The 12,024-nt window shown below is 43.8% G+C and overlaps 1 protein-coding gene across 1 annotated transcript in view; it reads left to right on the plus strand.

Annotated features, from left to right (window-relative positions):
- Nucleotides 1-10,385, plus strand: part of LOC111962814 (ribosome-recycling factor, mitochondrial-like) — a 30,806-nt gene extending 20,421 nt beyond the window's left edge. Inside the window, exons 5-6 of the mRNA XM_023986149.1 lie at nucleotides 1,829-1,898; nucleotides 10,257-10,385. Of these exons, the coding sequence (XP_023841917.1) occupies nucleotides 1,829-1,898; nucleotides 10,257-10,385 (199 nt within the window). The remainder of the gene's footprint in view (nucleotides 1-1,828; nucleotides 1,899-10,256) is intronic.
- The last annotated feature ends 1,639 nt before the right edge of the window (nucleotides 10,386-12,024 follow it).

The raw sequence follows: 12,024 nt of genomic DNA on the forward strand, positions 1-12,024 counted from the left end.
TGGTTGCCCTTTTCTTGTGGCAACAGGTCACAAATATTGCTGCTGTGATGACACACTCTGGTATTTCACCCAATAGATGTGGGAGTTTATCAAAATTGGGTTTTGTGGGTCTGTGTAATCTGAGTGAAATATGTGTCTCTAATATGGTCATACATTTGGCAGGAGGTTAGGAAGTGCAGCTCAGTTTCCACCTCATTTTGTGGGCAGTGTGCACATAGCCTGTCTTCTCTTGAGAGCCAGGTCCGCCTAAGGCTATGCTCACTGTCTGTACATAGTAACCTTTTATTTAACTAGGCAAGCCAGTTAAGAACAAATTCTTATTTTCAATGACGGTTAACTGCCTTGTTCAGGGGCATAACGAAATATTTTTACCTTGTCAGCTCGGGGATTCGATCTAGCAACCTTTTGGTTACTGACCCAACGCTCTAACCACTAGGCAAGGCTTTAATTTTGGGTCAGTCACAGTGTTCAGCTATTCTGCCACTGTGCACTCGCTGTTTAGGGCCGAATAGCATTCTAGTTTGCTCTGTTATTTTGTAAATTCTTTCCAATGTGTCATGTAATTATCTTTTGTTTTTTCTCATGATTTGTTTGGGTCTAATTGTGTTGCTGTCCTGTGGGGTCTGTTTGTGGGGTCTCTCTCTCTCTCGCTCTGTCACTCTCTCCTCTCACTCTCACTCTTTCACTCTCCTCTCACTCTCTTTATCTCTCTCTATTCTCTTTCTCCCCCTCTATCTCTCTCTCTCTTCTCTCTCACTCTCAATATTCACCATCTTTCCTCACTTTCCTCATTCTACCATTTCTCCCCGTCCATCTTTCTGCATTTCCTCCTCTCATACTTTGCCCCCTTATTTTATTAATTCTCCTGTCAGTCCCTTACCTGACCTACCGTCTCCTTTTAAAATGCCACATTAGAGAAATGCGCGAACATGTCTGTGTGTTTCTAGGTGATTCTGACATATTCGTTTAACTCATTCGCCCGACTGTAGCAGTTAGAAAACACCAACCTTGGTCAAAAGTCCTCTGTCCAGCTCAGCTCCCTGCCAAATCCAATAACTTGAGTGTGTCCCAAATGGCACCCTATTCCCTACGGGCCCTGGTCAAAAGCGGTGCACTATATAGCGAATAGGGTGCCATTTAGAACGTAAGGACCTTTGACGTGCTGCCGTCACTCGCTAAACCACAAAATATGTGTGATTATTAAGTAAGCGGAGCCCCAGCAACAGCAGGTGCTTGTCTGGCAGCGCGGGATAGTGGGACGGACGGACGCCTTCTTCCTCTTCAATCAGTGTCGGCACGCAACCCACATTTGCATTTCCAAAGAGAGCGAGCGGCTTGATTTGGCCCAGACTCAGTAATTACGCATTATTGTTTGCAGTAAATAGACTCCACTTTTGGATTGTTTGCAAATAGTCCCAGGCAAAAATGCCAATTAAGGAAAATAAACCGTTATCACCAGGCAGCAAAGCAAACCAAAAACAAAGTTGTTGACTGCACTGCGACCTTGAAAACTATTTTTCAAGTGGCACAGAAACAAAAGGTATTTGTTTTTTGGAATTAAATGAGTTGGGCATTAATGGAGATAGAGGAGGAAAATCTGCATAACTCATTGCAGGCCTTTTAAACCGTGTGTGTGTGTTGCCCCTTGTGTGTGTGTGTGTGTGTGTGTGTGTGTGTGTGTGTGTGTGTGTGTGTGTGTGTGTGTGTGTGTGTGTGTGTTGTGTTGTCGGTGTGTGTGTGGTGTGTGGTTGTGTGGTGTGTGTGGTGTGTGTGTGTGTGTGGTGTGTGTGTGTATTCATACGCACCGTTTGTCCATCCGTCCCTACAGGGTGACGCGTGAGCACATGGAGAACCGGGTTAAGCAGTTCAGTAACAAGTCCAGGGAGTCTCTGAGGAGGGTGAGACCGTGTCAGAGGACACCATCCAATTGGTGGAGAAACAAGTACTGAGACAGGGATTCCTGTCCAGTCAGAGGACAGAATTACAATCAGTAGTTACAAAGGTTCAGATTAATCCTTTCTATAATTTCACAGTATTTGTATAATAATACCAATAGTAGTAGTTGTCTAGTAAGCATTTTCTCTCCTCTTCTCCACTCTCTCAGGTCGGGCAAAATGGCAAACGGCTTTTGCAGCGGATATAGACAAGCAGCTGGCCACCAAAACCAAGGGTGACATTACTAAAATTACCACACCTCTATTTTTGATACAATCATGTTTGCAATGGTTCCTCCTGCAAATATGACTGAACACGATACTGAACACGATACTGAACACGATACTGAACACGATACTGAACACGATACTGAACACGATACGAATCATCAACAAAAGCCAAACGTGTATGTTTAATGATGGAGAATTGAGGGAGAGCACATACTGTACTGTACTGTAGGTTCGGTTGGCGCTACCTCTAGGGTTGTTTGTGTGTTCCACTCATGCGTAAACAGAAGTTGGCATTGCACGACAGTGGCTGCTGGGTTTCTCTGTCGTTCTCGTCTTAAAACAAACACAGAGGGGGAGAAATGGACTTTTAATGGCATCTGGGAGCCTCCTAATCAAACTGAGGCCACAGAGAGCTGTGTTTATGTAAAAAGCACCACACTCACTGTAAACTGTGTGAATTTCCTGGCCTGAGACACCGAGACAGTCTCCCAGAGGACAGGCAGAATAGAGATATTAACGTGGTGCCAACAGCCAACATTTGTTTCAGGTTCAGCGTTAAAGGGATAGTTCAGTGATTTTACATATTTAGATAATTATTTCTTTACCTTGAAAAGCAGTCTATGGACAAGGCAATCCACAGTTTGGTTTTGTTAAACTAGCCACTGCAAACAAATGCTGATATTTCAAGGTAAGGAAACAAATATCAAGGAAAGGAAACATATCGAAATATCTAAATTGCTCAACTTTCCCTTTAACTCCGAACTCACTGATTCGTTCTGTCAGTTTGTCGAGGAGTAATCCTACAGCTACCAAATGTAAACACAAGAAAGTGGGCACCCACCAGTATTTCTGGACACCCTTTTAATCGAAACACTGCTTTGTACATCAACTCTGTCATGTGTTTTCTTCTTCTCTTGCCTTTCATGTGAGTGGGATGTTAGATCTCCTTCGTTAGTTAGAGTGATAATCGTCTACATTCTTCCTGTGTACTAAGCCAGAATTATACCGCACCACACCTCTATGGTCTTTCATCCATTAGGGGTAGTCTATAATACGGTGGTATGCTTGGCCCTACCCTGATACGCACGCACGCACGCACGCGCACACACACACACACACACACACACACACACACACACACACACACACACACACACACACACACACACACACACACACACACACACCACACACACACACCACACACACCCTGAGACACTACACACACACACCCTGAGACACACACCCTGAGACACACACACACACACCACACAACACACACACACACACACACACACACACACACACACACACACACACACACACACACACCCTGAGACGTTAGTTTGGTCTTTAATGGGCAAAACAGACGAGGGTCATTGGATAAACAACGGTTTAGAGGAGGAGAGCCCAGACAGGAGGGAAATGGCATTGATTCTGGGTCCACATGTCAGCAATTTGGGGGCATTGTGTATCTTGGCCCAAAGCAGAGGCTCATGATCGATGGAGGAGTGAAAATCTCAAATCCCTGGCACCGAACGCAGCCCTGGAAATTGCTTTCAGCTGATAGCTTCATTTCAGTTGACGTTTATCAACTGAATTACTGGTCCTCCGCTCGCAGCACTGTTTACTGCTGCTGCCACGGAATGGAGAGGGCCGTCGGGGAACGGTGAGGAGAGAGGAAATGTTTTTTTGTTGTTGTGCCTTTTGTCTAAATTAACACTCACTATTAGAATTGATAGTGTTAGACTAGTGTACCCCCCTTAGATAAACCAGCGGCTGGTTGAGAGGATAAAGTAAGAGGAGAGGTAACTGCAGTCAGTCCTTGTAGACAGAGATACTGTATGTTACAGTTCCTCCCTGGTTATCTGAGCAAGAGTAAGGAAGTCTCTCTCTCTCTCTCCCAGGGGGCTCGCCTTCCTACTTTACTTTGCGTGCAGATTATGCATGATTTAATTATTCATTTCTGGAGTCTTGTGACTATGGTGTAACATTGATATGCCGGATAGATTTGGTGAGAGTAAGAGAGTACTTCATTGGAGCCTGGCGGAGGGGTTGTGCAGGGATGAAGCAGGCTATCATACCTCCCTGCCAGTACTGCTCTGATTACACACCCAACACCCAGCCCATGTTCAGAACGGTGGTTATGAGTGTTCAAGAGAGAGAGAGAGAGTGAGATGTAGAGAGCCGTGAAGCACTTCAGTGGCCTCAGAATTGGCAACCCGTACGCCCATCGCGTCTTCGCCATGTGAAGTGTGCGAGCCACCTGACGATCTCATCAAGAATCCAATCAGCGAGGATGTAGAAAATGCACTTCTGGTGTGATGGGAAAGACTTGCAGACAGGTAGTTTGTGCCATAGGGGCATATTCGCTGCATATGTAAATCAGACTGGAAATTAACTCAGATTTGATGTTCAGAAAGCTGTTAGGAGGGAGGGGGCAAAATTGGAGGGTGGGCAGAGAGAGACCCTTGTCTCATGAGCTAGGCAGAGATAGAAAAGAATAGGCTCTGCACAGTTGCTGATCCATTATTCATATTTGGTGGCATTGTTTGAAATACAATTAAGTCGGTTCTCAGATAAGAACGATTGCCCTTGCGGGCCTACTTTGGTAGGCTACAATCTTGATGGCCTGCTATGCATATGGTTCAGGACTAATGGGATATCATGTGAGGTCTAGGAATGTGTGACTTTGGGGTCATATGGTCAAATACGCATTTAGGATGAATGATATGCATTAATGCAGAGGTTTTGATCCTGTAAGATGCTGTGCTGTAAGCATGGGTCTAATGTAGGCCCTTTAAAAGCCATTCGAACATCTCAAGAATAGGTCTATTATAGTGGGGAAATTGTGGTTGCATATTTGAAACACCATTAGCAGGAGGTGGAGGATCTTAATCCTCAGGTAACTAATACTGGGGAGAGAAATTGCTTCCTTCCTTTCCTCTTGTCTAACATCTGACTGAATTGACCTGGCCTGTGAGCCATTTCAGCGTCACGGGCGGAACGTGCACTCGTTTGGGGGGTGGGGTCATACCCCTGGGTGGGTCAGTGCACGCCTCGCCACGGGCCCGGCTGCCCGTGCGCCTGTCTCTCGAGTAGAGCGTTGCTTTAGTCTGAAGTGGTTAAAATGTCATTCCAAATCGCCTGGACGCCGTGATTACCGGCACAGGAGGAATTATATATTTAGCTTTATGTTCGCTGCGATTTCCTCCCCCCGTCTTGATCTTAAGTGACTGGTACCCTCGACGGTTCCTATCTCTGAGGAGTTGAACTCGTCCCCTGGGAACACTGTAATCAAGGGCCTCGGAGCGGAGTGGCAAAGAGGAGAGAGAGGAAATGGGATGGTGGTGGTGGGGGGGAGGAGGGTGTGATGGGGCCGGGGTATCATAAATGACACAGTGTTCTGTGTTCCTATTTTAATCTGCATATGACTCATAACCCCCTACTACAAGTATAGACTGTAATACATTCATAAGTAGATGGCTGTGCCTATATTTGAAAGTATGTGAAGGTGCTCATGTAAGTCCCCCACTCTCAGAAACGTATATAGCCTACAAAGCTTATACCTTACCCATATGAAGGCTTCGCCAGTTGAGGAAAGCAAAACAAAGCGATTGCCTGCATCCTCGTTGTTCACGGGGCTCAAGCGTAATGGAGTTGGACTGCCGCAAGACCTATTGTTGCGTTGAGCATCTCTATAATCCTCATCTTCTTCGACCGTGTAAATTACCTTGAGAAAGACCTGTGTCCCTTTACTGTATGAACTCATCAGACTTGCAAGGCATGTCATGGCTGTTGGCGCTCTCAACGTGTCAACATGATCAATGGTGCAAGAGCCTGTGTTGTGATTTGAGATTGTACTTGCCGTTTTTCCGGACTGTGTTGCCATTTTTAACACCGACTTGCAAACAGGTGATACCTGTTAATTACAACAGTAACTTGTACTGATAGGTACTTTTAAACTAGAACGGTCCACTGGGGACGATGCTCATGTCAGTGTCTATGTTTCTTACTTTTGTTGGTGACTCTGGAGGTCACAAGCTTGAACAGACACCCAAGCATCTTGACTACAAGATAGTTTTCTCCATCCCAAAAGCTCTTTGAAAAATGCCTTGGCACACACACACACACACACACAGTCCGAAACGTGACTCCAATCTTTAGGCCCCTTAAACTCTAACCGGTCCTGAGATATCCTCTGAGATATCCTGAACTAGACTAATACATGATAATTCCCCTCATAAAAAAGAGGTGATCATTTGCTTTCCAAATGCCACGGATTGGACAGGAAGTCTGTTAATCTGAAACCCGATCCGGGAGGAAGGAAGGACTCAAGAACCAGCGTTCAGAGCTTTCACCGATCATATTCATCACAGCCGCCAGGCCCGGCCAGGCCCAGACTCATTAGCCTCAGCACTGCACTTAACTAAACATCTTTTCCATAAAATAAATGCTTCCAGGTTACTCTGCCTAGCCCAGGTTGCCTCCTCACCCGGCCGCCTCGCCTCAATGGCCCATCTGATCTCAATTACCTCCGTCAGTTGGTTAGCGGTGCTGGTGCTATAGTGGTGGTGTAGTGATCAGACCTGGTTTCAAATAGTGTTTGAAATCTTTCAAATACTTTGTCTGTTTGCTTTAACCTGCCTGGAGTGACCGGGTTTGGGGACTGTTGGGACTTTCTTTTTGGTTCCACTGCAACAGACAAGCTCAACCAAGCACACATAAAGTATTTGAAAGTATTTCGAATAGTATTTCAACCCAGGTCTGACTGGTGGTGGTGTAGTGATACCGGACCCCTAATCTGACTCTGAACCTGCAAGGCCACATCACAGCTCCATGGCAACGGGTAAGAGCCCAAACTGAGGTGTACCCCGACCGACACAGGTCTGCCTACGCGCTGTCCCTCTCATTTAGAATACAACCCATGTATCCCAAATGGCACCCTTATTCCCAATATAATGCAAAGGTGGGCTCTGGTCAAAAGTAGTGCACTATATAGGGAATAGGGTACCATTTGGGAGACATCCAAGGAGGTAAGAGGAGGGGAAAGCGTTATTGAATAATTGGTTCCTGATGCTTTCCCCCTTTCCTTTGGAATATTAATGACCAGATAGTCGGCGTCCCAAATGACATCCTATCCCCTATATAGTGCACTACTTTTGACCAGGGCCCATATACTCCCCATATGTAGGGAGAATGGTACCATTTGGGACACAGCCATAGTCTTTTTGGTCTCTGGGTTGATATTGCAGGAGGATGAGGGGCCTAACGCATAGGAGGAAGTCCTATGTGATGGGTTTAACTGTCATTTGTGGGGGGGGGGGGGGGGGGCAGACATTTGGTATTCTAGTTCCAGAGGAAGTAGCATTTCTCTTAAGACAGGAGGAGCTTGGCTCAGGCTGGTCTAAAAGTATTTATGGCACAGGTTTGCGAAAGAATGATTTGGAGCATGTCATTTATTTCTCAGTTCACATGCGAAAAGTCAAACGCAAACAGGAAAGATCAGAAGGCTGAAAGCTGCAGAACATGTGTTGATGTCGACCAGAGAAGATGTTTTTGTTGGTTTATTTTTAATCAAAAGGTCCTTTGCAGATGAAGAGTCTGAGACAAAAATTCCTCTGTGTTACTGTTTCTCTTTGTCACTCTCCCTCCGTCTCCTCTCTCTCTCTCTCTCTCTCTCTCTGCCCCCCCCCTCTCTCTCTCACACACACCTGTACAGGTAGAATTTCCCCAGGTATTAGAAGAAGCTTGCCTGCATGCCATGGACTCTGCAAGCTGGATATAGGCTTCAAACTAAATCGATGCATCAGAGCATTAATTAATCTGATGCCCATAGTGAACACATATTTTTTCTTATCAATCTCTCTTTATTTTTGTTTTTCATTCACCCACTTAGTTTATTAAGGCATGGTTGGTTTCCATAGTAACTCTGAGTCCACATCCTCACGACGCCAGTGTGAGTGTGTTTATGTGGAGAGGAGAGGGCACCACCTTGTGGCAGTACATGAACTAACAATCTGATTTCCACACAGAGATGGGGGATAGAATAATGTTTTCCCATGTATCTTGTTACAAAAAGCTATTATTTTTTGTAATCGTTGCTGCTGAGTCCAGGAAGAGAGATGTAACTCCTGCTGTGGTTATGCTATTGTTATTTAAGTTAAGGAATTAGTCTTATCTGATTGTCTGTGACTGATTAGGCCTGTATGGACGGACTGGAGGCCTATAATGGACTGTAAAGTCTTTATGCTACATGAACTTCTGACAATCAATTAATCAAACTTTATTTACATAGTAAGAGAATGCATTTCAAAGTGCTAAGGGAGGGGAGAAAAAAAACGCAAAATGTTTTCTATAAAAATATACATTTAATATAGACAAGGAAAACAATAAGCGAGAAATTAAAATAACAGTGGACACGGGAGACTAATGCAGAAATAAATAAAATAGGCTTAAATAATAGGATACATAGAATAAATAGAGTTGAGGAGCTCAGCTCAGTGCTCCTTCAGCCGTGTTGAGAGGTCTCTCTCTCTTTAATGGAACACTAAACCGCAGTGTTCTAGAATCATCCGTGATGAAACTCTCTGTTCTCTTCTGACTCACAGTCACGGAAAACCGCTCCTTCAACCTCACACTCTCAAGAGCCAAGATCCAATCTCTCTCTACAAGTGTTCAAGATTAGAATATAGACAAATGGTGACTTCAAAAAATAGCTTGATAAAAAGCTCTTCCTGAGAGGAAAATTGCATTTTGAGTGTAGAAGTGGTGAAAAAATGGACTGGGTTTTGAGAGGACAACTCTATATCATTTTCTATGGTTATACGTTGGGATAAATGCGGAAGACACATTTCAGTTGAAGGCATTCAGTTGTACAACTGACTAGGTATCCCCCCTTTCCCTTTCCTTTATCCACAGTCCTCCTTACCCCAGAGATTATAATGTAACTTTATTGCCCTCCATATTGTGTTATCATCTGCTGGGTTCGCAAATGACCAATCTGAAGTTAAGATATTGAGTCTGTGTTCAGATCACACACACACAATTTTCAGCCTCAATACTGTCAGGGGGAACTAGAAACAATTGTTATTCTTTATTAAGCCAACAGAGGGAGACAGAGACTGACAGTCTGACAGTCCCTACCTTTGCTGCACTTTATTATTCCATAATATGACGTGGGTGACAGGTTGTACATAGTTTGTTTCTATATTTAGTCTGGGTTGAACAGATAAGCAGGGGTTCATTATGTACACATGAATACGAACCAATTGGTGTGATGCGACACCATTCATTACTATTGCAGTACTTATTCTGCCCTCCTCCTTTTGGTCACTAAGGTCTGCGCACTGTCTGTCCATTTGTAAGGTCAACAGGGCCTCTATCTCACCATATCCCTCTCTTTCTTTCTCTCTGTCACGAGAATGTTCAATCCCAATGATAATAACTAACAATCAATAGCTTTGACCAATCCCCGAGGTTTGTAAGACCATGGGTTTAATAATAATTAGGCAAAGACTCAGCTTRTGCAAAAGGTTAGTACAGTTTATTCACGAAAACGTTCTAAAGTCAAGAATGCAAACACAGTCTTTATAACACACACAAACAAGTTCAAATCTTAAGCTACGCCTTGCTCAGACAGTCAGTGTTTTTCCACTACACAGATACATTGTTTAATCTGCAACATGTTTCATAATKTTCTGCMAGCCTAACAGTTTCYCCCCTCCACWGGTGGAGACAGMATGTCCTGTAAGGAACACAGTRGTMCARCTTGTCTGTTGATAGCTCCTCTTATCATTTGTTTCACACTTGCACCCTGCTTACATACTAAAAAGGAACAAAAGGTCCTTGTTCTAATTCTGACTAAAACTACACCCATCATCAGATTATAGTTTTATGATTCTAATAAATGTCATACAATTATATGGTTTCAGAGTGGAATTATTGAATCATTATCTTTAAACATATACATTATTTTATCACCCTCTCTCTCCCTTATCTCTCTCCCTCTCCACACCTATGGGTTGGTGAGTGTGATGGACCGTGGACGGTAACCTGTCGTCCTTCGTGCTGTTTGGGGTGGTGGTGTAGATTGTGGTGGCTGTTTACCTGTGTGTCTGTGTGGTGCTGCTGCACTCCCTGTGCTGTAAGAACCAGGAGGAGAAAACGGACATGGAGAGTTCAGAGGTCACACCAAAAGAGATTGTGGACAGAGGTTAAGTGCCTGGCTCAAGGGCACATTTAAGAGACTCACTTCCCATCAGATATGCCTGTCAGACCTGGGATTTGAACCGGCGATCATGCAGTTTTCTGGCGGTGTTTGCTTTTGCCACAAGCAACCTTATCACTGGTAAGTTAAAAAAAAAAATGTGTGGATTTGTTTTCTTACATTTCTTACAATAACAAGTTAATGCCTTAGTTATTACCTCTTATTATAATTTCTTGCAGCTAGAGATGCCAAAGTGCAGAAAGACTCGGGGGACTGATCATGTATACTCCCAGTGAGAGTTCAACTTATGATGATGATGATGATAATAAATAATGGTAATAAATATTTGTCCTGTTACACACTTGCAAGTGTATGTTTTTCTTGCATATCCCAACCCTGAGACACCCGCAGGGACTGACGTCACGGCCAGGCTCTCCATTGTCCAGCACCCATTGTAGTAACAGTAGTTTAAAAATGTTTTTACATGTGTTTTCTTTCCCCAACAGGACGTTCGTTGAGAAGACTTTCACAAACCACAATATTTCATCCTAAAACTTATTTTAGAAAACATGAATCGAATGTATTGGTTTTAAAACCGTTGACGGACAGGATAGTCTTTTAGAAGCTGTGGATGAGATCGATTCATTTCCCGCGGTCCTCCTCACCCCATAAAGATAACTGTTTCATGGCTCGACTCAACTGTTATGTGTAATTGATATGTGTGGTGTATTTTGCGTCGTCCTCCCAACGTTTAAATCTGCAAAGGCTAAAATGAGGTTTGAGGATGTTGGCCTGAAGTTGTAAATTGAAAGTGGATTTACTTGAACAAAGCCGGGCATTGACTGTTTCGTCCAGATGAAAACATAACGGTTTCTAGTTGTGGTAGTTTGAAATGCTGACCGTGATGGGTTTTACACACCCTTGTCTTGTGGCCATTGCATTTATGTATTTTTCACTGAGTAAGCAATTCTGTTTCTTACATGTATCTGTAATTTAGCACTTCGGTTAGAGACCGCAATCACCACATCATCCCACTCCTTTCAATAGATATGATCTCACACAGTGATGAGCCAAATGGAGCTCTGTTTACAGTACACTCTGAATTGGAATAATATTCCGTTCATAGTTAAGTCTTGAGCACGCCAGCTACAGTTCCCTCACAGTGTAAATACGACGCTGGAGGTATTAATAACCCTGTATCTGGCAGATTTCCTGAGAGGGAATGTCATTACATTGGTCAGGTCAATTCAAGTAGGCCTAGTTTACATGTTGATATACAGTGAAGGATTTTCAATAGGGATTCATTCATATTTCAATGTCATTTCCAATGGTGGTATATCTGTAGTGACTAATCATCCAGTTGTAATCCGTAATACCCTCAGTATGACTGTACCACAGATGTAGCCTACTGTCCACTGTAAAATGAAGAGGGGTTTGGGAATATTCCCAAGGAGTGACCACTGTGGGTATGGTAGTGAATGAGTTCCCCCCGGTTGCTGTGGGCGTTGCCTTCTGTACTCGAGTAAAAGGTGTGTCGCCTTTTCTGATTGTAAAACCTGAAAACGTATGACTGTCGAGTGCATGACACGCTATTGTACAAGTTGCCCTTCAGTGAAGTGCGTCGTTTGGTAGAGTTATTTTATTATTTCC

Source organism: Salvelinus sp. IW2-2015, linkage group LG4q.1:29 (assembly GCF_002910315.2).
Source record: "Salvelinus sp. IW2-2015 linkage group LG4q.1:29, ASM291031v2, whole genome shotgun sequence".
NCBI classification, from domain to species: domain Eukaryota; kingdom Metazoa; phylum Chordata; class Actinopteri; order Salmoniformes; family Salmonidae; genus Salvelinus; species Salvelinus sp. IW2-2015.